Source organism: Hydractinia symbiolongicarpus, chromosome 9 (assembly GCF_029227915.1).
Source record: "Hydractinia symbiolongicarpus strain clone_291-10 chromosome 9, HSymV2.1, whole genome shotgun sequence".
Lineage (NCBI taxonomy): Eukaryota > Metazoa > Cnidaria > Hydrozoa > Anthoathecata > Hydractiniidae > Hydractinia > Hydractinia symbiolongicarpus.
The window spans coordinates 23,824,590-23,851,544 of NC_079883.1; the positions used below are offsets into that span (position 1 = coordinate 23,824,590).

The window sequence follows — 26,955 nt, forward strand, 5'->3', positions numbered from 1 at the left end:
TTAATACCTTTTTACATAACTATATATCACTGCCTGCTCACTTTGTATAAAGGAGAGTCAAGGATTAAACAGAAATGGAACAGAACAGAACAGGAATAATACCTTAATTTGATTTATCTCTTATTAACTCGATATTTACACTCTATTTACAATCCCTACAACATTGTTAAATGTTTTTTTCACGCGTTCTTTGACTTGTTTGTTTGTCCACGTGTAAACAAAGGGGGCAAGTATTCCATACAGCAAGATATAGTGTAATGAGATTTGCCATACATACCATGGAAAATACGTTATTAAATCCTCTTTTAAAAAAATACTGATAAAGGTTTGCAGGAAAGCAGGGCACCAAATGGTGATATGCAGTATAACCATACTGCTACAATTTCTTAATGATTTTAACTGCCGCCTGTACATCTTTTCCTTCTCCTTTTCAAGTTCAATTCTATTGGATGCTACACAGTTTTTCAATATAGCTGCAATGTGTTTTTTTACTTGCACATACATCATATAGTTGCTACCAGCAAGTACACAAGCTGTGACAAATAGGGTTGTTGAAAATATGGCAGCCTTTATATTTCCAGCATCTTTAAGAATCAAAAAGATGGCAGGAAGCACCAGTGTTGTTGATATTGATGAGTAAAAAAACTTTTTTCCCAGTGTTGCATGCTTATAAGGATAATATATTGCTGTTATTCTGTCTATTGTAAGCAAACACAGACAGGAGAATGTAAATATATAAGATGAATCCATAAAATAAAAATTGTTGAATTTGTCCTAACCATGTTTCTGTAAAAATAAACCGAACTTCTGTGCATTACAAAATCATTTTTTTGCTTTTTTCTGAACAATAAATAGGTTCGGAAACTTTTATCCATTTAATAAAAAAAAAAAAAAAAACAATACAAAAAACAATAACACCAACCTTCTTCAATTTATTCCATTATTGATAAAAAATATAATACAAGGCAAAACAAAAGAAAACAGAAAAAAATAATAACTTTAAATTTATCATTTTTCTAATTATTTGTATTACTTTCTTCTATTTGCAACATAGAGAAATTAAAATTAAAAATTAATAATTTATGTTTAATTTTTATTTTTGAAGATATGTGATAATTAAAGTGATGAAAAATTACCATGTCTTAAACTTGTCTGTTTAAGAGATACCTGATGGGTATACCTAGATACAGAAAAAAGTTCTTAAATAAAGAAAAATGTTGCGCAGAAAGAACAAAAGAACAGTAATAACAATTGTTTGTTGATGTTGTACAGATTTTTTAGCACTAATAAAAAAAATATTTATTGCATTTTTTTATTAATACCTATAAATATATTACCCATATACATCTGCCTGTCTGTCACACAAAATGGTCCCTCAAGTTGCGAGAGGTGTAAAAAGTATATGTGAATCTATGTTTTTTTTTCACGGGCTACCAACTAGTTTTATAAAATCATTAATGAAAACATCAACACATGATCTTATATCAAATGTCTAGACATACCGGCATTTTACTGTGATTTTGAGATGTTGCAACATATTTAGGAGAATCAACATCTTCAATAAGTTCTTCCTGAGTAAGTGTTTGTTCTGGAGGTCCATGTGCTGTTATTTCACCATTGTCTAGTACTATAACGGTATCTGCTCGCCATAGATATTTTGTATGATGGGTGCATAAAAATCTAAGTAGTAAATTTTTGTAATGAATAAAATAATAATTCCAGTTTGTAACAAATTCTTATCCAGGCAATCTCCATTTTGTGATTATTAAAGTAAAAGTAAAACAATGCATCATTTAAATAATTTGAAGAAGCAGACCTTCTTGAAATAAAATTTCTTACGTACATGAGATGTCACGTGTGCTACATAAATCTATAAGTATCTTTATGCATAACAATTTTGAGCATGTAAACAGCAGATAAAGTTTTATTAGCCAGGCCTTTAATAATGATGTATGTGATCATACTCCTACACCCTATCAAGCTAGAGTTATAATTTCAAAGTACATGATTGCATTCTTTCATGTTATCATTATAGTTGAATTATTTGTCACCTTTGTGAATTAAGTTTATTATAATGCTGATCTAGGATATCATATTCAAGACTATGAGCATATTTGAGACACTTTATGTACGTTATTTTAGTCTTGTCAAAGTTTGGTGCAAACTTTTCACCAAAGCATGCAATTCACACAGGTCGGAAAAGTCTACATTTAAAAAAGCCCTCTCTCTTTTTTTTAATCAGTAGATAAATTATACCTGGTTTTGTTTTTCAATAATCCCATGATGCAATGGTTAAATATATGAGCAGCGACATCTGAATCAACAGCAGCAATCGGATCATCTAATAAGTATATATCTTTATCCTGAAACATTGACACATTAGTCACATAAGATTATTATTAAAGAAAGAGTGTATCAGTAAATTAAAATAAACTCAAAAGTATATAAAGCTGAATTTATCAGCAGATTGGTAACAAGAGACTTTGTTTGTGTAGATGCAACAATGTTTAATAAGAATACTGAACTTTAAGGAAGTCCTGAGACATCCTTAATTTAAGCATTTTAGGGAAATACCAAAAAGGTTCCAGGTAATCTGTTTGTTGATTTTTTAAGCATTATCTATAAACACAACACCCTACGTAGCCTAAAATCCTCTTAACACGTTCTGACATGTTAAATATTTTTCGTTTTTATTCTTATGTGAATAGTAGCAACCAGACAATATTTGTGATGGTATAATGACTATTATTGAAGTTAAGTAACAAGAATTCTTTTTAACGAATATGAGGTAATTTCAGGGTTTTTTTTAACAAAACTAAAAAAACTAAAAAATATAAAAAATAAGGAAAATAAAACTTACAAAACCTTAACAAGTATGCCAGAAAATTCCACGTAAAGTATTAAAAAATATTGAAATTAACCTGATAAACAGCTCTCGCAAGTGCAACTCTTGCTTTTTGTCCTCCACTTAACGTGACTCCATTTTCACCAATTTCTGTTAAATCTCCTGCTGGCAACAACTCAAGATCCTATTTGATGTACAAAAAATTTATATTTAGAAAACACAAAGAATTAAAGACATAAAATCTTACTTCTTATTACAACTACAAAAATAACTTCAAGGGACTTTGCCAGATAAATTATATTTTTATATGTTATGGAGGATAAAAAGTTCCATCTTTTAGAATTTTTAAAGATTGATGTGTTGAAATTAATCATCACATATTTTTTATTCCCTTGTATTTCTAGGTGAATTCTTTTTTGAAGATGACCAAAATATGGTCTATTCTCGAAAAAAAATCTTTGCAAAATATCTTAACAGAAACAATTTGCAAAATTTTAAAAACGAATATTAACTTAAGGATACTGTTAAGTCTTTATTTTTATTAAAGTAAAAGAAAAGTAAAAGTAAAAAAAAGTCAAATGAATGCACAATGCAAAATAAAAAAAGGTAAAAAACAAAGCAAGTTTCAGTGCCAAAAGTACGGAGAACTATGTTATAAAATTTATATCTGCTTGTTTGGCACATTCTTGCCTAAAATGTTTTGTTGAATTCTCATGTCAAAATACATTTTTTTCTTTGTAACATTTAATTTTCGAGTTCTGGAATAAAAACCTTTTTGTATTAATAATACTATGCTATGCTATACAGAGACCCAAAATGTGATATAAAGTACACGCAAGCTTGTGGATTTAACCAGAAGCCACCAACTAGTTTAGAATATTTACGAAAAACCAAAATACTGCAATGGTAAGCATGGTAAGGGTATAACTTAAACAAGTTTTGTGCACTGTTTGGTTTAAAATATCAAAAATGTTGTTATAATAATTCTTCAAAACAAGATAAAAAGGGGGAAAATTCTTTTGTATTCACTGAAGAAAAAAAATGTTAGTTGTCAGTGGAAATGAAAGCTAGTAATGAAAGAAAATGTGATAGCATATTTTAACCCCAGGCGTCAGGAATTCAATACTGTAACTCTCTTTTTTAGAGCTTCATTACTTTTGCCAAAGGGACTTGATATATCTTTTATCTTCCCTGCAAAATCAATCATAATTTTATAACTTGTTTGAACTCTTTAGAAGCCTACTTTAAAGGCAGAAACTTTCGCAGGCATTACCTTTCGCGTTTAAAAAAAACTTTCGCCAATTTAAATAAGGTTCGTAATCGTGTGAACAAAGTTTCGAGAATGGGCAAAATCCAGGAAAAAAATTTATTCGTTAAATCACATCTAAGGTCTTTACCGTAATCAAAAATGTATAAAATATACAAGTTTAGGCTAAGTAAATTTAATTATCTGCCACTTTCCATTCTGAGTCAGTATCGTTGTCACTTTCTTGAATCTTTCTTAGATCGAGGTGCATCTCTGTATTGCATGCTCTCTCCAGAACATTAACGCCATTCTCCCTTAGTACAAGAAGGACTAGAAATAGAATGTCAAGCTGCTACTATTCTTCAAGCGAAATTAACATAACGTTATTTGATCTAGTTCTCTCTACATGGAACCAACAGAATACATAGCGGTTGGAAACTTGTTCAATTTTGTCATGACGTTGTTGCCTACAGTCGTTACACTGTAAGCCCCCAATGTTTCAAATAATTGGGACATCCGAGAAATGCTCGCAGCTCCAAAGAAGAAAAGAAACATCACATGTTTTTGTATTTGACAACGATTAAAGTAGAAATAAATCATTACTTTTGAAAATTGTACTGCTTCTATGATTTTTTTTATCGTGAAAAAACTTTCGCGTTTTAAAAAATATCCATGATTTCGCATGAAGAAACGCAAAAGTTAATGCTGCGAAAGTTTCTGCCCCTAAAGTAGTGCTTGTATTATGCGTTTTTCCTGCACCATGTTTTGTTTGTTTGACAGGGCAAAATCCATAATGATCAGAACAAATTTTAAAATACTTGGGGTTATTTTATACAAAACCCGATCATGGTTCTCAAATGGGAATCCTGTTAAGCTCTAAAATCAAAAGGGCCTCTTGCAGTGGATTTTGTCAAAATATTGTCAAAATACACTACCCAAATTTTATGGTGTAGTGAATGATCCAATTAAAAGGCTATGATATGTATTTTTTAATTAACGTTTGTAAATCGTTCTTGGTCGTCGCATTTGTTCCAGAGTGACACGGTGGTAGGGACAATTTTGGATGTTGACGTTGTTTTGTTGGATGTTTTTTTATTCTTGAACTTTATCACCTATCTTAGCCATGAATAAAACTTAAACAAACCGATTTTAAGATTTTGGCTACAAATGTATATAGTTACATCCCGCATGATGTGATGAGAAGTTAGCCTAGCCAATGTGCTTATCTCCTAGCTTCCTATCCTATCCTAGCCATCTTTATTTTTTATTTAATACTGATCTTTACCGATCTGTTTTTTAACTAACTACACCTAGCTAAAAATAGTCTTATTTTTATTTTGGTAAATCATCCTGATTAATAAACTATCGAAAAACGTGTGTCTTTAAGTTTCTTGTGTTAATATGTCTTTATGTAGATGTATAGTCTTGGTAACGTGTGTTTAATGGTTCCCAGTGGCTAGGTTATGGACAACTATTTTTGCCAAGATTTACCTGTGAAGTGCTCACAACAATAGTGTTTTAGGTGTAATGTGGAGTGTTAAGTGCTTACCTTTTTTATGGAAACTGCTAACTAAAACAATTCTGACTGGGTGTTTTAGACATGTTATTTTCTGTGTTTTTATTTACAGTTGTGACAAGGTTATATATTCCTGAAAGGGAGCACTAGTATATACATATATTTTCATATGGTCTTCCCTTACAAAAGTTGAACATAAATAGGAACATAATAAATAACATAAAAACATACAAAATAACATAAAAAAACAGTTTCAGTCCTAACATTCAGTAATTTTTGATCATGACCAAATATTAATTCCAGCAAAACTTTGACAAACTGAATTATTATCTTCTCATAAAAAATTGTGACAATAAAGTACAGAAATGATTTATTTTTCTAGATATAAATTTAATGCCTTCCAAACATCGACATTGGTGTTAAAAATAATGTTGAAGGACGTGCTGTTTTTGATTTAAAATTTACTTCTGACAAGTTGTTCTCCTTTGACATTTCAGATTAAAATATCAAGAATCAATAAAAAATAAAAACCTGAAAGCGTGGAATTTTCTTCCAGCAAAACTGACATGACATACAGTTTCGCAACTTTATATACACAAAATATAAAAAAACATCAGCCTACACAACAGCTTACAGTGAAGTATAATTTTTACAGTATATTGTAGTGGTCCATTTCCACAACAGTTTCCACAACATTTAAAAAAACAGCAGTTTGCAACACGAACAATATAAATAGACAACCATATATACCACCCCCTTCGGAGCTTCAACCCAAGATAGATAGGTAGAAATGACATCTTTAGAAAAAACCAGTATTTTACATGCAGGATCTAGTTTAACAGTAAATGTCAACAACGAAACAATAAAAATAAGCACACTAAACACACACACACACACACATGATATTGAAATGATGTGAGAAATATACTATGAGCATAGAAATGTCTGTGCACTAATGCTGAAAAGTTCAGTCAGTCTTTGGAAAATTTTTTTGTGGCTTGTTAGCTACATCCTCTATAATTCAGGCTTATAACAGATCCCTAAGTAAAAGTACTAAGGTAGCTATAAATAGCTAAATAAGAGCAATAACAACATAACTCATAGGTTAGCTAAGACAGCCAGTTAAAAATAATTAAACTGGGTAGACTTATATATAGCTAGCTACCTATTTATGCTTCGTGAAACACATTAAAAAAGAGATAGAAGCTATGGCTATATAAATTAGGATTAAAAGTTATCTGATAAAACAGAACAGTAATGTAAGAATTATTAGATGAGTTCAACAAACCAAAATTTTCCCTTTGGCCAGCAAATTTGTTTAGTATAGCTAACAGCTTAGTATAGCATTTTGAATTTTAGCAAAAACATTAGTTACCACAATTAATTTTGCGAAAAAAGTAAACAAATTATGCTAGCAAGCTTATAAAACTTTAAACCTTTAAGAAGTTGTTTTTTTATAGGTATGCAAGTCTGTTTAAAAATTTAAAATGTAGCTCTAGCTTACATAAAAATCAAATGTCTAAAAAATATCAAAGTTCTTTTTCTATATTCTAACCAACTTCAAAATCTTGTCTTCAACTACTACTTTCAATAGCTTCTACACTTTTCTACTTCTAACCTTTTGATATGCTTTTTAAATCCACTCAACTTCTCCACTTTGACTTTCCTTGCTTTTAATATATCTGCACTTTTTCGTTACACTTGTTTACATTCATAAATAAGACATTTTTTATCTGCTTCTTTAGTTCACCTTTTGTCGAGATATTTTTATGTTTGTTTGTTTGTTTTTACGCCAAGGGAACTTTCTATTCGAATGCCGTCCCATTCAAAGGTATATGTATTCGAGCGAATCATACTGCTTATTTTCTATCATGTCATTTCTAACGGTTGCGAGACAAATGTAAACAAAATAAAAATTTTTTTGAGAACTCGCACTTTCAGGTGGTAAAAAATATCATTTTTGCAAAAGTCACAACAGACAGACAGACATTACACTTAAAACACTATTGCTGTGAGAACTTTACAGGTAAATCTTGGGCAAAAAATAGTTGTCTATAACCTAGCGACTATGAACTAACACAAGTCTGTGCATATACATAAATTCATATTAAGACAAGAAACTTTAAGACATCTGAGCGTATTTGATAGTTTATTAATCAGGATGATTTACGAAAATAAAAATCTGACTATTTTTAGCTAGATGCAGCTTAGTTCCACAGGAAGTACTAAAAGCCCTAAATTTGGATGTGCAACATGCTCTACCATTAATTAATTCAACGTTCAGCGTTCAACGGCAGGTCCCCTATTCAGTTTTTATTAGAATACGATGAAAAAATCTCTTTCAGAATTTTTGCTAAAAAGATCTTACACCTTATACTGACCACCTTATTACATAATCAAAAAGATGTCATTAAGAAAAGTTAGACTGAAATCTTTGAAGCTAAATATCTTAAGAACAAGAAAATAATTTTTTTATCCTCTATAACATACAGCATTATATAGTTTTAAATTTACTGTTAAAAGGTTGGAAAAACTTTTCTTGTTAACACTATTTTTGTCTTTTGTGTCTTACAAAGATTTGTTGTCGAATCAAATTGGCATTAAAGCAAAAAATAAGAGTAAATAATTAATAACAATAGAAATACAAAATAACCAATCAAAACACAAATTTACTGTATCATTTTGTTCCGTCCTGGAGTGGAAATTTGAAATTTTTTAGAAATATTTGTTAAACTATTGTTAAGACAACTTTAAAAATAGTTGCATCATAGCTTTATCTCGGACCCCTGAGACTAATTTAATTACTTCTTGATAACAGGTTGCCAAAAATGCACAAATTACCAATACATCGGGCACAACTGGAGGACCAGTGAATTCTTCCACAAGCCAACAAGTAGTTTGACTTATAATTTTTCTGTATCAATCAAACTCACCTCCATTAAAGCACAAGCATGTAGTACTGCATTGTAAAATTCTGGATCAAACGAATGACCAAACAATATGTTGTCTCTAAAAGTCATGTGTTGTATCCAAGGTTCCTGTTGGCAGCAATAAGCTTGAGTTAGTACTGGAACTATGTTTTATTCTTTGACAGCATACAGTGAAAAGTTTCTTACCTGTGTAACGTATGCAAATCCTTGAAATTCATCACCAAGGTAAATCTATATAGAAAGAAAAAAAATAACAACAAAAAAAAATTATATTGATATCATTAAAATTATCATTGAATAATAAAAATGTTAAAAAAAGGTATGTCGTGTTTTCCAACAAAACATAATTTTGTAATTACATATTCTTCATGCTTTATCGCTGTTCATATATATATAATTATTAAAATTGTAATCATTAGTTATGTCTTAATAATGAGTGTTGACACCTGAATCGTTTTGAAACCAATGACATTTTTATTGTCCAGTTTAGGTTTTGCTAAAACTAACAAGTTTGATCAAAATTATATTTTTTATTTTTTCACTGCACTTAGTGATTTTTTTATATTTAATGTAATTCGAAATGGCGGACATAGGTGGCTGGTAATTTTGACCACAAATTTGTGTTTTACTATTGCTATACTTTTTCGTTATAGGCCTGAAGTGGTAGATATAATAGTAAAGGTTGAAACTATAATTATTTTAGTGGGGTGATAAAAAAATTTAGGTTATTTTGTAAGAAAATAATACTTACATGACCAGACTCTTTCTCCATTTCAGCAGTAATTGCAGCAAATAATGAACTTTTTCCACATCCAACCTTTCCAGAAATTCCTACAAACTGCCCCTGAGAAGTAAAAAAAAAAACTTCTCTAATTTAAACATAAATATATTTACAATTTTTAGGGTAATTTTTTTATAATAGGCAGAATCCGAGAAAGTCAAAACAAAAAAAAAACTCATTCTGCACTAAATTAACTTTAACATACTTGAAAGGCCCAAATAATCGAAAATAACTTTTACTTTTTCAACCAACATTGTGATGTTTCTCAGACTAAATGGTTTCACAATATTGTAAGTATGTTCTCCCACAACAACATTTTCATCTTTTTTAACTCCATAAAGTTCTTCCTCGTTATCAAAATCCCCTTGTGGAAGCTGAATTGGTGAAATCTCAAGTAGATCTGTTTCCTTCCAACAAAAAACTGCCTTGTCCATTTCAAAAACTGCATTGTCACTATCATCTGGACAGAACAATAAAACTTTTTCAACACCTCAATAACATTAAAAAGTGATAACAACAATTCGGCTTTTCACACTTACCTGGTGTAACCTTTACATAATACTCGTCTAGGTTAATCTCCCGTAGGCACAAATATTTCTCAACTCTTTTCAAGGAGACCCAGGCTTCCATTAATCCATTTAACACCCAGGGAAAAGCATTTAATGGTGCAATGAGCATATTGAACAAACTTATGCTCGTGAACACCTACAAAACATTTAAAAAGTTACATAATCACGTAATATCTTGATATCACAAACTATAGTATGACATCACAGTCAAACCTCATAGCAGTTCCTAATTTTTTATGTTTATTTACATTAAATATATTCTTCTTTAAAATATTTTGTGGGCTAGCAAAAATATTTAATGGGATACTATAATGTGTACCAAAAATTTTATATTGACAGTTGCGTACCTACAACAAAATACACCAGCACGCACACAGCCCACACATGCTATATTTTGTTTTAGCATAAAAATTATTTTCACACAAATAAAAAAAACATAAAATACCTTAGGCATGCAATCATTGCACGCCATAAAAATGAAAAATTCTGTAAATCAATTTATATTTGATAAATGTTTCTAGCTAGTAATTCCTATCAATCAATCCTAAACCTTCTCCAACATGTGAATCACATTTACCATATTAATTTTTTTGACGATCTCTAAGGACTGTGTAAAAACACCACAAACCTACTGTTAGTTCACGGCACATCAGAAAAAAAATAATAAAAGAATAGAGGATACAACAAAAAGACAAAAACAACGTTTTAGTTTTAAGATTATATTATACTTTGGATAAACTTAGTCTTGCTAGCGATTAGCTTAGAAATGTATCAATTTGGAATGAAAAAAATCCTTTAAAATTACCCACATGGTTAGTAAAATAAAATCGAAAAATTTGTGTAGAAAATTTAATTTATTATTAAACACAATTCATACAAAAGATAGGTGCACATGTGGTTTTTGTTTTTAAACTTTAGGAAAAGATCAGAAACTTTCTTGCTAGTGTTTATTTAACAATGTTTTATGGCAGTTAGTGAACAAAACTGCTTTTTAATTTACATATTTTAAAACATAAACATTATTTAGAAGAAGAAGAATATAAAAGTTATATTTGTTTGAACAATATTTTGATAAAAGAAAGTTGCTACCTCAGACACTACTCAATTCTTGTGTTTAGGATTTACAACTACAACATCCCTAACTTTTCTCCAGCATAAAAAAAACAATGACACAGAAGTAGAAAATAATGGCAACCCCACACTATAAAACATCTTGGCGTGCAAACAATGCGCACCAAAATATTTTTAAATTAGTACATGGCATCATTTTTTTTCCTGGTGATGCCTGGTACAATATGACATATTGTTCGAGTTCTGATATTTTTGTCTGGTTGTTTCCCAAGTCATTGGACAAGGAGAATAAAAACAAAAATGTCCTTTGTTTTGATAACATTTAGTCAAATTTTACGTATTGTACTGATGTATCTCCTCTTAGGCAATCATATTAAAGATATTATTTATGATGAAGCTTGTATTACACAAATTTAGTAAAGTATAAGCACTACTAATATACCTTCGCAGCTGTTAACTCATTTCCCATGTAAACATATGTAGCAAAGGTTAGGAGAGAGATCAGCACAGGTGTGGTTGCCCAAAAATATACACACAAAGCATCAAGATATTTCCTTCCTTTTAAACTTTTCAACTCCCATTTTCTAGAAATACACATACAAAAAACATCTAGATATTTCCGTCCTTTTAAACTCTTCGACTCCAATTTTTTAAAACACGCTTAAAAAGGAAAGATCATCTGAGAACTGTATCATGATTTGAGCAGACTTAAAACTAAAACATAACTAACCTGGCCTCTTCAACTTTTTCTTTGAAATGATTTTCCCAAGCATAAAGTTTTATCACACGAATTCCAAATAAGATTTCACTTATGATCTAAACAACAGAGTTTCAGTGTAAAGTTGAATGTGTAATAACCATAACAGGTATAATAATTATAACTGAGAAAATTAGTTAGCTTGCCAAAGACACACTTTCACTCTATTATCTTTTTGTGTCATCATTTTCTTGCTCAAGTCACCAATTTTAATTGCTAACCAGCGATTGATAGGGATAAGCAGAATGGTAAATCCAAGACCAGAAAGGAATGCCAAGCCAACCTAAGAAGTGAAAATTAGACAATGGTAATGAAAGCATTACATGTGTAAAAAAAGGGGGGAACCTGGTATAGTTTATTTTACCCAAAGTTTCTAGCGAATTCTTTAAAAAATTCTGTTTTTTTTCATTGCTCTAGCTTACGTAGATCCATTTCCTGATATTCTTGACAGTTTATAAATTTGGTCCTAAACTTGTAGGTATAAGAGGGTACAAGGGGACTTACTTGTTGATAGAGCAAATACAAACATCCAGCTACTTGAAATGGTAAACTCCAAAACTCGTGAAAGCTATTGTAAAAGTTTGTGATACGATCAGTGTCTGTGCTCATAAAATTTACAATCTAAATGTAATAATATACAAGATACTGCAAAAAAGTGTCATAACTTATGCTGTTTACGCAGTTGTGAGCAACGCAAAAGTGAAACTGAACACACTTCAAACAACAGCAATTACTTTTTTGTACAAAGGACAAGAACAACAACAATAACAATAACAACGTCAACAACATTAACATCATTCTCGGCTTAACGTCCGATTTCCATGCTAGCATGCATTGGACGGGGTATATTAATGACCCTCTTCCAATCTGATCTAGACTGTGTTAGATCTAAACTCAACTTCCTCTGTATCAAGTCTGTCCTATAACCTCCTGCCAAGTCTTTCTTGGTCTGCCTCTGGGCTTTGCCCCAGGAACTATCAAGTCTCTACACTTTCTTACCCAATTATCCCCCTTCATTCATTCCAAGTGCAACACAAAAACACAACAACACAAAAAACATCACTTTACCTGTCCCGTAGAAAATTCCCCCAAAGAGCTTGTGCTAACAGACAAAGTCTTTTCATAGATTGTAGTGATGAGTCCTGCACGAGCCTGTAGTCTAACTTTATTTATCTAAAGCAGGAAATAGAGGACATTACATCAACCTGAAAAAAATTATTATTAGCACGCACAACTAAAGAAAAGAAACTGTATCGTAAAGTAGAAGCAAAACACCCACATTGTATACATACTGGACATAAATCAGAACTTGTATGGCATTTGATAAAAATAAACCAAGAGCATAATAATAACCGTTTGACATTTTCTCCTAAAAATAAAAGAAATGCCACATAAATAACAACAAAAATAAAAAATAAAAACAAAGGTAATTATTGTTGATACTAATATGTTAAGTAGTTTTAAGTGGTTGTCAGCCTTTCTTAATTCACGTCAAGACACGGAAATGCCGGGGTGATTTGAAAAAAAAAAAGTTCTTGCTGCAAAATTATTAAAGATCATAAAAGTGGTTGCTGAGCATTTTGCTTATTTACCCTAAATAGAATTTAAGTAAAATGTTAAAGGAGCTGGCTTTAAAAAGAAAAGCTAGAATTTAAAAGGCAATTGCCTATACGTCAGACGCCGAAATAAAAGTTCATATTACCATTTTTGCTGACATGAATTTGTCAGTTGCTGAGGCGAATCATAAAAACAAGGTAAAACAATCAAACAAGTCATTATTGTTAATCAACTATTATAAGTACAGTAAAAATAATGTCAGTAAAAATATTGAACTTACGTTTTTATTCTCAACAAACAGAACGAGGCGATTCAACAAAATTGGAGCTGCAAAGCCCAGACAGTCAACTAAGAATTTCAAAATTCCTAGACTGTAATAAAATCTGCCAAAAGCATTGTGAAGGCTTTTTAACATCGATATTTTAACATTTTTCCGACGTTTATATCTAGGTTCCTGATAATCGTCAATAGTATCTGTATTTAATTCTCGTAGCATGCTTTGATGTCGTTGAATGCGCAACATACTAGAAAAAATCTCTTTAATTGTGTTTGTATCTAATTTGCTCGGCAAAATAAACAAATCATCTGGATTGTGAAGTTGATTATGGTAGCCTTTTAAAATTAAATCATTAACCCACCAAAATGACAGCCAAGAGAAAATACCTTTAGAATTTTCTGCTTTGCCTAAATAAATATTAGTACGAGCAGTTTTGTGTTTCCGGTAAGCTTCGTAATACGAGCCTTGACTTTGACTGGAAGACAACAAAGACGAACTTTCAGTATGTTCTCCCGAAGTTTCCGCATCAAACGCTTGAATGGAAGCATTTCTGTTTAGTGATGGTATGGCACGGTTAAACGTTGTTCTTTTTGTTTTTGTAAAATTAACTTTAGCAGAGCAAATAAAAAAGCAGCAATTAAGGGCAAAATAAACAATGGCTCCAATATAATCTGCAGAAATATTTTTTAACTGCAAATTTTCATCTAAAACATGTTTTATGACAAAGTGTAATTGTAGTGTTGATGATAACAAAATTAACAAGAAAACAAGGAGGATGTATTTGTTTCCTTCTTTTTTCTGTTTGTCAATCGTAGCTCTTTTAGTCTGTACCAAAATGCATAACAACCAAGTTGAGAACGACAATGTTTTTGAAAGAACATAAGCAGGAGGGTGCTTGTGTTTGAGTGAGTAGCTTATAATTAATTCAGTCATGCTTGTAAGGGCTAGCAAGAATGTTATAATATTGATAATCCATAATAAGCAATATTTCTGTTTTGTTTTTGATCTTTTTAAATTACCTAGTAAATATGCACACACAACAGCAAATACAGCATGGCTTGTGTATCCCACCGCAGTCCACAAAAAACATTGGCCAAAAGTTTTTGTTTCTTGGTTCCAAATATGATATGAACCATTTGACGGCAAACCACAAAATCTTTGAATACTCTCCATTTTTTTCTATAATAATGGTAAAACAAGTATATATATATATAATAAGCTTAAAAAAATTGCCAATCTTGCTTAATGACATACCCTTGCTTCACTGCGTATAATCTTTACACAATACGGTGACCAGACAAAAAATTATTTTAAATTTTTAAGAAAAAAATATTGAAAATAATAATTTTTCACTTTGGTGTTTTCGAGGGTCATAATACTTAATCAGGTTTGCTGTTTATTACAGATAAGGTGCATTTCAATAATGTTTTTAAACATTTGAATTTAAACACCTGAATCCAGCAATAATCGCAACAGAGAACAGAACACAACAAACAATGACAACATTAAAATACTCTATAGCAATAACAAGAAAAGTGTTTTCATATTATTCATGATACATGGATTTCAAGATTGTAAATTGTTTTCTTGTGAATCTACCTTAATTCATGAATTTATTCTAATTATCACCTACCATCATGACACATCGAGACAGATTTTGTCATGATCATAGATTCTCGATATATCGTGACAATTTATTTTAATTGTTTCAATTATTATAAATGCAGTACATCGCGTATCAAGGGAGTCTGCTCCCGTTGTGCACTCGATATGTTAAACAACCTTTTTCCAGTACATTTTTAAAAAGGTGTACAAAAATTAGATTGCACAAAATTAGAAAGACAAATAAAACAAAACAAATTAACTATAAAATTAAATATCGTAAATAATTTGTGTTGGTTGATGTAAATCCAAAGTTGACAAAGCTTTTAAGCGCCAAGCAAAAATTACACCAGTTAAGGTACATATTTGTAAAAAAATCTGTACTAAGATTCTTTCAGAATCTTTTCAAATAATGTAAGGACTACTTCAGCACACCCCCAATGCAAAGTTATGCCACTGGCTGTATGTCCATAATTATGAATAATTTTCTTTCCGTTGTTACATTCTTGCACTTCTAATCGAATTCCCTTCCGACCAGGACGTAAACCTACCCAATCTCTTACAAACTCCGCATGTTTTAAGCTTGGTATTATCTCTTGAGTACTTTTCATTATTTTTTCTTTATCACAGAGATCAATAAGAGTATTATAGTCATTTTCACCAAATGTTCCACCTAGCACCACGAATTCCTGAGTTGGTAGAATTAACCTGCATGCATCCGCCTCATAATAACAATAAAACTCTTTTATCCAAGGAGCTTTAACAAGTGCTACTTGCCCACGGATTGGAAATACCTCGTCATCATCTGCTAACTGTTTAGCGCCAAGGCCTGCACAGTTAACAATAATGTCATGATTATGAAATAACTCAAGAATTTTATTAACATTTTTGTTTACAAGTCTCCCACCAAGCTTCATAAATTCTTTCATTAACCATGGAATATATTTTGCTGACTCTATACAGACTGTAGAAAAACTATGGGCACTTTTAACTGCTGCAGGGAACCTATATAGCTCCTCTTTTTTCACAACATGATAATTATATACAACATCAGCCCAATCTGGTAATTCATGGACTTCCTGTTCAAACAAAAGGTAACCGTGAACAGTTGAGAGTCCAATTGTTGCAGACAAATCAAAAGATGCTAGTAATTTGTTAATGTGCTGAAAGGTGGATCTTGCTAAAGTATTTATAGTTTCACGAGGAGTGCCATGATCATCCAATGGCACAAGATAACCAGCAGCTCCGTCACTTGTCGTGTTTGGCGTGAATTTATCTGCAAAAACAGTCACATCAACTTCTGGATGCTCTTTTTTTATAATGTATGCTGAAGATAAACCATTAATACCAGCTCCAATAACTGCAACTTTCATTATGCATGCACTACATAAGTGAATTATTCTGATTGCATTAATACAGTACTATGAAAAGGTTTGTTAACATTGTGTTCATGTAACGAGCATGGTGCACACGAACGTGCACGGTCTTTATATATAACAAACATTCGAACATTCTATCGTGGCCAACATGCTAATATTATTATCTCCACAAAGGATCGTGTGTATATATATTTATTTGTATATATAGCCAGTATAATTTAGTTTTTCATTAAAGTTAATTTGTTTGTTTCAGGTTTTATAAGTTAAAAAAGCATATTTGTATTTTTACAAAATGTCATTTGTCAAGAAAAGTTAAATTTGTCTGTGGCGATAGAAATGCTTTTTTAGATTGCATTTTAAAATTTAAAAATGAAAAGCGGCAATAGAAATATTTTTTAGATCGCATTTTAAAAGTTTTTAAACGAAAAGCGGCGATAGAAATGTTTTTTTAGATCGCATTTTAAAAGTTCAGAAACGAAAAGCGGGGATAGAAATGTTTTTTAAGATTGCATTTTAAAAGTTTAGAAACGAAAAGCGGCGATAGAAATATTTTTTAGATCGCATTTTAAAAGTTTTTAAACGAAAAGCGGCGATAGAAATGTTTTTTTAGATCGCATTTTAAAAGTTCAGAAACGAAAAGCGGGGATAGAAATGTTTTTTAAGATTGCATTTTAAAAGTTTAGAAACGAAAAGCGGCGATAGAAATGCTTTTTTAGATCGCATTTTGATTCACCAATGATTAAAATCTATTATTAAGGTAGCTTTATGACAACAAATTAAAACAATAAGTGTTAATTCATTTTTTTGCTGTTGGTTTTTGATTTAATTGATGAACTAATACGATCTTTGTTGTTTTACAATAGAAGTTATCTATCGTGGACGCCACGGTGTAATGTTTAATTTTTGTTTGTGTAGTCCACGAAACATGATCGTATAAGGTCCACAATTTTTCAAAAAAATACGCATCGTGGGCTATCGTCGTTTGTGCATAACATGAAAAACACGAACCACGATGTAAACAAACCTTTTCACATTACTGTAAATTTAATTTAAACAAGCACAGTTTTTACCATTCTGTGCAAAGGTAGTTTTATACATTATGATATTGTTATAAGTCTTTTTCAAAATCTTTGAACACTTGACACAAAAAGGAAATAATTAAGGGAAAAATATAATTTTAGATGGAGCTAAACTGCAAGTTTTGCTCATGTTAATTGTGGTGACAGAATTACAGTTCTTTAGTATTGTGGTTAATATACATTAGGTTTACCTTAGTCATTGAACATGTCATGTAGAGCCTGACACAGTGGGGGTGGTTTCTACCTATACACCTAATCTTAAAGATTGCCAGGGTTATTAGTCTCACTTGCCTGTAAAGGAACTGGACCCTACCCAGGTCTTGATTATTAATGGTTGCATATAAGAACCCAACATCCCACACTGCACAAGTTTTTCAGATGTATCTTACAGCTTACAGTCTTAAAAAGGAGTTTGACTCCCAAGATGATTTCATCTAAACACTTATTGGGGTAACATTAACAAACATCGATGTTGAATGCAATTTTGTGACGGATTAGGCTACTCTTGTTCCTAGGTACATGACTTTTTGTCAATTTAGAACAATTTATAACCTTATTGGCTGATCCCTAGATGCTGAGCGATTGGTGGTATAAAACTAGACAGGCTTTCCTTGTAATTCTTCTTCAAAATTAAGGAAATGCATATTAACTTTATCATGCTTTTGCTATGACTTTATAACGTTCACTCGTGAGAATAATAAATACAAATCCTGTTTTGCAATCATCACACAATTTTGTTACAATCATATAAATTAGATCACTGAGTGTTTGGAAATCAGGAAATAAATTGTTAAAAAACGATTCTAGATGCAAAGTAAGTGAAGGTATAAATATGGTCAGGCTTTCCATTTACGGGAATTCTATTTTGGAAACACCCATAGTGACAAGGGGGTTCTTTAAAAGAAAAGGAAATGTATATTAAACATTTTATGTTGGCATTCCACCTTTGGTGTTACAAAAATTGTTAGATTAGGTCACTCTTGTGCTTTGACTGTGACGTTTATTGCATTATAAAAATAACTACTAATTTAATAATCTCACATTTTTTTTAATTCATATACATGTTTTGAGCTACTCTTATCTCATCTTCAGTCTAAATATTTACTTAAAGCTTGTAGTATATATAAGTACAAGGATTAACAGAAGCTAAATTTACAAACAATTTTATGAAAGTATTGGTTTTCGTGCATACAAAAGATTCTGCTATAAATTGTCAACACCTTTATTTCCACTTCAGGAATTAGGTTTAAAATCTTTGAGTACCTCCCTTGTGTCAATGGTCAAATAAAAAGCATGAGAGTTTGTCTTGCTGGAGTCCAATATGAGAGCGTTATTATGGTTATAACACAATGCCAAACATGAATAAACTATGCATGTTACACGGTTTTTTTATAAGAAACCAGTCTATAAGAAACCTTAGGCTTGGAAAGTCAAAAATTTTAAGAAACTTTTAAAAATTTGAGCAGGATGAGATAATCTTCAACATTAAGAAACTTATTTTCATATAACAGACAAAAGAGGGGACATAATAAAAAGAGTTTCTCATAAAGTAGAATAAGAACACCAGTAATTAGCATGTATATACCTGACGCTCAGAACATGTTGATGCGCCTGACGCTCAGGGCATCTCTAGTGCAGTTGTTATGTGAATAAGAAACATGTGCCTGACGCTCAGGGCATGATAAAGCATCTGAAGATCAGGGCATCTCTCATACACCTGACGCTCAGGGTATGAATAAAAACACCAGTAATTAGCATGTGCCTGACGCTCAGGACATGTTGATGCACCTGACGCTCAGGGCATCTCTACTGTAGTCATTATGTGTATAGTAAACATGCGCCTTACGCTCAGGGCATGTTGAAGCCCCTGACGGTCAGGGCATCTCTCATACACCTGACGCTCAGGGTATGGAAGAGAACACCATAATTAGCATGTGCCTGACGCTCAGGACATGTCAATGCATATGACGCTCAGTGCATCTCATCTGTCTCATGCACCTGACGCTCAGGGCATGAAAACGCCTATAACGCATATCCTGACGCTCAGGTTATGCATTATATATTTGTGCATATGACGAAGCACGAAGGAGGCACCTTCATTCCTACCCATTCCCCCAAAATTTCCCTAAATAGTCTACGCATACTGAATGTGGTGTATCAACTCATTCCAACAGAAATACATTGTTTCTATCAATTTGTGTTATTATTCTGGAACCTAAAGCAAAAGTGATTATGGCAGGTTAATTCAGCGCTATAAAATAAGATTATTTGATTACTTAAAAATTAGGCCAAAAATAAGGAGACGATTGCCATGGTTCTTTAACACAGATCTTTGCGGCCCAAATTTTCTTCGTTGTTTTCTGTTCTCTCTCTTTTTTACAACAGTCCTTCATTGTTTTCTTTTCTCTCTTTTGTTTACAACTTTTATTGTTTCATTTATATCTCTTTTTTGCAACTTTTGTATTTTCCTTTTCTTTCGTTGTTTTTTGAAGACAGTTGTCAGCTTAGGTCAGAGGCCAATGTGATGTGAAATTCTTAATTTTTAGGCCATTGGTAACAGAGGCTAGGCTCATTGGCCTGGTTAATTGAGACAATACCCAATGTGGGTAAACAAAACATCATGCACCAATTTTGAAGCTCAATATAGTGTTTTTATATTTTAGTTCACCCAACCAGCTAGCAACCCAACTGGAAACTGCAATTAACATGAGCTAAACTGTGTTTAGCTCCATCTAAGTGATTCAGTGTTAAAAGACAAAAAGGAAAATCAAGTGAAATAAACAGTGAAATTAACAATGCTCTCAAAGCGTACTAACGTTTATTTTATTTATCAAGTCTTTTCAACAAATCTTTATTTACTGGTTATGTACCTAAATGTTGGAAGACTAAAAGGGTTTCGCCTATTTTTAAAAGTGGCAATAAAACAGATCCTACTAATTATCGGCCTATCTCCATTTTGCCAATTCCTATGAAAATCTTTGAAAAGTTAGTGCATGAGCAAATGTCTCATTTTATTTCTGAGCACAACTTCCTGAATGACAGACAGTCCGGATTTCGAAAACTCTTTTCCACAGAAACTGCAGTAGTCGATGTCTCTGATTTTATTCTTACTGAGCTCGACCAACATAACTTTGTTTGTGCTGTGCTCATTGACCTTAAAAAAGCTTTTGACACTGTTGATCATAAAATTTTGTTAAAAAAACTATGGTGTTTTGGCATCAGAGATGCTGCCTTTGACTGGTTCGAGTCCTACTTAACGGGCCGAATGCAGCTGACTCTTGTAAACGACACAGGATCAGATCTGCTTCATGAAGACGCTTTTGGGGTGCCGCAGGGATCTGTGTTGGGGCCCCTGCTCTTTCTTTTGTATATTGATGACTTAAAATCTGTCATCAATTCAAACTACCACCATCTATATGCAGATGATACAATAATTATTTCGTCTCATAAAAACTTGGATACCCTTGTCTCCCAGGTCGAGTTAGAACTTTCGCAAGTCGACCTCTGGCTGAATAATAACAAAATGACTATTAATACGGACAAAACTGAAACAATCTTTTTCGGCAACCACAGCCAGTTAAAAAAAGTTGAGAACAAAACTATCAACTATATGGGTATTCCTTTGAAGAGGAGCGAAAAAGTTAAATATCTTGGGGTAACATTTGATCAAAAAATGCAATGGGAAAAGCACATTAATGACATAAATAGAAAAATACTTATTAAATATTCTAAAATTAGAACCATTGCATCCTGTTTAACACCTCACACAAAAAACCTTTTAATTAATGCACTTGTCATGCCATATTTCCACTACTGCTCCTCGGCATGGGCTTGTGCCACCCAAGGTAGATTGGGAAAACTAGAAAAACGATTAAAATGTGTCCGTACCTTTCTTGGGAAAGAGAGGGAATATTCAATGAATAATTTACTCATCAAAAACGATGCCATATTAGTTTTCAAAGCCATGAATCACATTGCTCCTGATTACATGCGCTCAAAATTCCTTTTGACAAAAAACTGTCATAATCATCAAACAAGAGGAGCTTCAAAAAACAGGTTCACACTTCCCTTGGTCAACACGGAATTTGGCAAAAAAGCCTTCCCATTTAGAGCTGCAAAAGTGTGGAATAATCTTCCAGACCAAGTGACCTGTGATGGAAGTCTGCTTTCGTTTAAGACTTCCATCTCGAATGTATTTGGCAAATTCTAATGGAGATCACTTTTTAACTTTTAATTTTTGTTTTTTATTCTTTTTCTTTTTAATTTTCACAGATTATAAATGTTACTATGTTTGATTGAGCTGAGGCAGTCTAAGGTTTATCATTTTTTGTTTCTTTTTTGTTCTAGTGGCCCCCAGTGGAAACAATCCACTAACTATAGGTTTTTGTGATTTTCTGGGCTAGCCACTTTAAATATTTATTATTATTATTATTATTATTATTAACGTCTTTTCAACTGTTGCTGGGGAACATAAATAATCAAGTGATCTCTTAAGGATGCCATTTTAAAAAAATCACCCTGAAATAATCAGTGATCCTTAACAAACACAACCCACATTTTATTAAATTCAGTTTTATTAGTTTACTTCTTGGGGCAACTTAAGCATGGACGCAACCCCTAGTCTAAGTAAAAAAGATGTCTAGCTAGTTACGTTTTAAATCAAGAAAGTGGATGTATTCAAAATATATATCCAGAGTTTTCCTCATGCCATTGGTTGACCCATGTTTCTAAAGATCTGGTAGTTAGCTAACTGGGGAATTAGCAGTTTTGGTATGCCTAAGGGATTATATCCTTTCAATAATAAATAAACTAATAATATTTTTCCTGTCTGAAAACAAAAACAACACAACACTTACACTTGTGACGCGGAAAACTCTAATAACAAGTGCCGGGTCGGAGGTTCATAAAAAACAATATTTTGGACGAGTTTTCGCGAGTTGTTCCGAATATCTAAACAAACTATGCCCGTACGGCTTGAATACCCCACGCGGAATGGAATAAAACACTTTCGTTCGTTTTTGTTTTTTTTTCTTATGAGATAAGATAAATTTACAACAAACACTTTTACACATTTTGCAATACCAATTCTTGTTGGTTGGACTTCTTAAAAACGCTGTTTGGTATGTTTTCACACATTCCGTGAAACCATTTTTTGCACTTGTCACACTGCGCCATCCTTTCATTTCCAAAAATACCACAACACACGGTTAGCATATGGTTGTTGATAATTTTGTCCATTTCACGCAACGTCAACAATTCTTTTTCACTCAGTAACTGGCCCGGGACAACGTCAGTTTTTCCTGTTTTCTGGGGTGAGGTCAAATTAATGACAGGTGGAGATTGAGGCGGAGTTACAGTATTACAATCTATCACATTGTCGATGAACTCCTCTACAATAAGAAATTTTGATCGATCTATGATAAACGTAACTTTGTTGTGCTTATGTACATGTGGTTTGTGATGTCACGTCGTGTAGGAAAAAATGTTCTGTTTGTTGGTGAAGGAACCATTTTATCACAAAACAACTTGTTTTGAACATATATCTTTATGTGTCTTTCCATCTCTTTTACTTGCCTTATTCCTTGACCATCGAGTTCGTGAATTTTCGTTATTATTCTTGAATCGATTTGTTGACTGATACCACCGCGCTGAAACGATTTCAAGTTTAATATAATTGCAACAGCGTCCTTAGTGTATTTATACGTTACATTATATTATATTGACAATACCTCCCCTTACAAATGGTCTGCGTGGCAATCTAATATTTTTATCCAAATTTCTCTGTTGGTCTTCACTTGGGATTTATTAGCTGCCCATTCATTTTTCAACTTTTTGGCGCAGTTTTTCTTCCATTCAGTTAACTTGTCTATCTAAATAAACAATAAAATAATATTAGGACGGTGTTATCCTATAGCATTTACGGGTAATCTTGAATGGAAAAATATTATTTCACCTTGTAATCTGGAAAGGAAACAATATCTCGAAGGATAATTTTCGCTCTAGCTTATTTTCTTTTCTTTCTTTCTTGTGAGAAGCGTTCCTATCAGTACCATAGGCTTTTTGTTCCAACAACTATAAACGGTATCCCGTCGAACATTATTTGAGAAATGGAAGATTTTTTGTCTTCAAACAAAATGCATTTTCCTTTTAATTCAAAAATTTATTTGGATAACTTATTTCCACGCTTAAATTAAAATTTAATTTAAATCACATTTTATGTAGCTATATTCTATTAAATATTTAGTCAAAACTTACTGTCTGCACCGAAAGCTACATCCTTAAAGTATTATTGAAGATATTATTTCGGTTTGTCTGTTCAGTATTCATGTTATGTTATTGAATTTCCGCGCCCGAAGGCGTAGGAAATTCTTTAAAACCGTCGTTTTTTTCTTTTGGAGCATTTTTTGAGAAAAAATCGACCCTGGGATTACATGTTCTCCGTCACAGATGTAAACTTCGCACCCAAGCTCCCCAACTACTGGGAACTCATCTAAATGATGTTTAAGGACAAAATTAGTATTTGTTTTCAACAAAATTTGGCACAGTTAACAAAAAAGTATGCTGAACATAATGGTGACATAATAATTTTGATTTTTTGCCACCTTAAATGTCATTTTAGGACAAAATTGGTCCAAAAATTAAAACTACTTCATTTTCAACAAAAATTGGCAAAGTTAACAAAAAAAGTATGGTAAACATAATGGTGACATCGAAATTTTGATTTTTGTCACCTAAATGCCATTTTAGGCCAAAATTGATCCAAAAATTAAAACCGTTTTATTTTCGGCTAAATCTGGCACAGTTAACAAATAAAGTATGCTGAAAATGATGATGGTGCAAAAGTTTGATTTTTGTCACCTAAATGTCATTTTAGGCCAAAATTTAACCAAAAATTAAAACTGCTTTATTTTCGACAAAAATTTGCACAGTTAATAAAAAAAGTATGCTGAAAATGATGGTCACAGCAAAATTTTGATTTTTTGTCAACTAAATGCCGTTTAAGACCATAAACGTTTCAATCGCAAGACTTACCATGAATGTTAGGCTGTATTTTTTGTTAGCAATTTATTTTAAAATGTGAGTTTATTATGACACGTTTCGTTTTGTTTGCGTTTGTTGTAAGATATAATGTCACTTGTGTGCTTTATCTTCAGAGGTTCATGCACCAAACCTCCTCAAATGTTTAGCACAATAACACAACGAATTAGCTGGTTTTCATCAAATATTTTGGTAGCGAGCGGAAATTCTTAGAGCCCCCAGGGCTTCTTGTTCATCCTTAAAGTAGTTAGAATACGATGTTCCGGTTTCTATTTCATGTTGCTGAATTATTTCTTGAGCTTCTCGTAAGGAGTCGACACATTCTGTCTAACTTTCTAAAGCAGTATAGTTTCATTGATTAGAAGAAATGTCTACGACGGTATAACATACACGTTTTTGTAAAGACAATGAAATGATGTTAAAACGTCATTAAGAAAACCTTGTTCTAAGTTTGTGACCAAATCGTAGCTAATGCAAACAAGTAAAAGTTGTTAGCAAAATAATATTTTTTCTTTGCGCTTTTTCTACAATCTCTGGGTTTTTTCCACTTCCATGTCAGATTTACTTTTATGTTTTTGCTCCACTATTATTTTAACAAAAGGATTATTGCAATTAAAACATCATGAATAATTAATTTATTGTATAGATTTACCAAGTTTTCTTTTACGAGATTGCGCATGATTTTTTTGTATTTTTAAAATTTCATCTCTATAATAAATAAATAAAATGCGCGCTATTATAGCTACTGTAGAAGAATTTTAATAATGTATAAACACAAAAATAAAAAATATATTTCTTTACATCGCATCAGATTTAAAGAACGAATCATCTTCTTCGTCACTTGAAAATAGTCATTCTCCATCATATTCTACAACACGAGTATATCAAAAATGACTATTTTTCACGATAAACAGAGATAAAAATAAAATAAAAAAAACAGTGAATTCACCTATTTTTAAAATCGGTTGAATCAATCTTTGCTTGGTCTTTTTCCATGATAATAGATCATAGATTAAAAATTATAACGCAAACCAAGAGAAACCGAATCTCGTGTGCGCAGTTTTCGCGCGTCTCATGAATCATCGAGACAAGAATGACCTCCATATGTCAGCTACTCGAATTTCTTAAGTTAGTCGCCGAGCAAAATAGGCCCTCCAACCTGGCACTTGTTATTAGAGTTTTCCTTGTGACGCTTGGCAATCTACTAGTAGGCTTTTGCCTCCGAAAATGAAAGTACGGTAGGAATAGCAAAATACATTAATTCGTACTTTTAGAAAACGTATTATTATCTACACGGTGTGTTTTTATTATATATGACCAGAATAAAATTAAGCATTTAAGAAATTGACTAGGTTAAATTCCTAAATAGTACGTCAATTGAAAAAAATTTCATAAACTTTACACATCACCAACTCTGACAGTGTCTACTTTGCATACTTTTCAAGGAAAACCACTTTTTAAAAATCTACTTTGCCAACCTCGTCTCCATGTGTCAACATTTTATTTAAAACTAGTCGATTGTAAGCCCGTGTGGCAAAATGCACTGAGGCAGGATAAAAATGAAAAAAAAACTGTCATTTGAATTTAGATGACGTCGGCAACCCATCCCCCCCCCAAAAAAAAAAGAAATTTAGAACCTTGTGTTCACGTTGCCTCTATTGTAGAGCTTGAAGCAATGATCAAGAAAATGTATATAATAATCACGTGCTTTTGATGAACAGTTAAGGAGGTATAAGCGTTTTAAAATTTTGCTGACGTCTTCAATGGCCCCGTCAATGCTGATAACTTTTTTTAGAAATTTGTATACTTTTTGCCTTCATCGTATAGATCTTGAAATGCTGATCAAGAAAATGTATAGGATCGTGTACTTTTGACAAACGGTTGCAGAGATATTTGAAGGTTTTGTGATGACGTCATCAACCCGTGCATTCCGAAACGGATTTGGGGATTAAGGTTTAGGAAACTTGCCCAAATTAGTCCTAAGTGGTCCCTAGTTACCTGCAGCCCATGCAGAGATTACCTTGCAGAAATTTGAAAGAGTAGACAAGCATAGAGCATAATTTGCTGAGAAAGCACCGTAAAGATCCCTGAATAGAAGGATCTTACTTGAATTAATGTTTTGTTGAAGACACCTGGTGGTGCTCAGCAGTTCCATTATGCTGCCTTATACTCATCGATGAATTAGTAATCGAATTATGGATGATGCCATATGTTTGCAGGTGTTGCTTTACCAACTGATAAGCGCTTTATCAAACTTCATTCGAATAGGTTAGAAAGCATTTAAAAAAAAGAAGATAGGAATGCAAAT

General features: G+C 32.1%; 2 protein-coding genes across 5 annotated transcripts in view; both read right to left on the bottom strand.

Annotated features, from left to right (window-relative positions):
• LOC130656994 (ATP-binding cassette sub-family C member 10-like) overlaps positions 1-14,935 on the bottom strand; it is a 30,525-nt gene extending 15,590 nt beyond the window's left edge. For 3 of the 4 annotated variants that reach the window (XR_008985038.1, XM_057459946.1, XM_057459945.1), the window contains exons 1-15: positions 13,553-14,935; positions 12,995-13,084; positions 12,784-12,888; positions 12,220-12,336; positions 11,873-11,998; positions 11,689-11,774; positions 11,401-11,542; positions 9,858-10,023; positions 9,558-9,778; positions 9,289-9,381; positions 8,724-8,768; positions 8,541-8,645; positions 2,922-3,029; positions 2,257-2,363; positions 1,503-1,680 (exon numbers count right to left, since the gene is read on the bottom strand). Coding sequence is in view for 3 of the 4 variants with exons in the window: in XM_057459946.1 (XP_057315929.1) it covers positions 1,503-1,680; positions 2,257-2,363; positions 2,922-3,029; positions 8,541-8,645; positions 8,724-8,768; positions 9,289-9,381; positions 9,558-9,778; positions 9,858-10,023; positions 11,401-11,542; positions 11,689-11,774; positions 11,873-11,998; positions 12,220-12,336; positions 12,784-12,888; positions 12,995-13,084; positions 13,553-14,722 (2,859 nt within the window). In the remaining variant the exon portion in view is untranslated. Of the gene's footprint in view, positions 1-1,502; positions 1,681-2,256; positions 2,364-2,921; positions 3,030-8,540; positions 8,646-8,723; positions 8,769-9,288; positions 9,382-9,557; positions 9,779-9,857; positions 10,024-11,400; positions 11,543-11,688; positions 11,775-11,872; positions 11,999-12,219; positions 12,337-12,783; positions 12,889-12,994; positions 13,085-13,552 lie in introns of those variants that run through there. The other variant, XM_057459947.1, reaches the window with a different exon arrangement.
• Positions 14,936-15,421: 486 nt separating this feature from the next.
• LOC130656998 (D-aspartate oxidase-like) lies at positions 15,422-16,612 on the bottom strand. Its single transcript, XM_057459952.1, has one exon. The coding sequence runs from the start codon at positions 16,522-16,524 to the stop codon at positions 15,535-15,537; it is 990 nt and encodes a 329-aa protein (XP_057315935.1). The 5' UTR covers positions 16,525-16,612; the 3' UTR covers positions 15,422-15,534.
• Between the last annotated feature and the right edge of the window lie 10,343 nt (positions 16,613-26,955).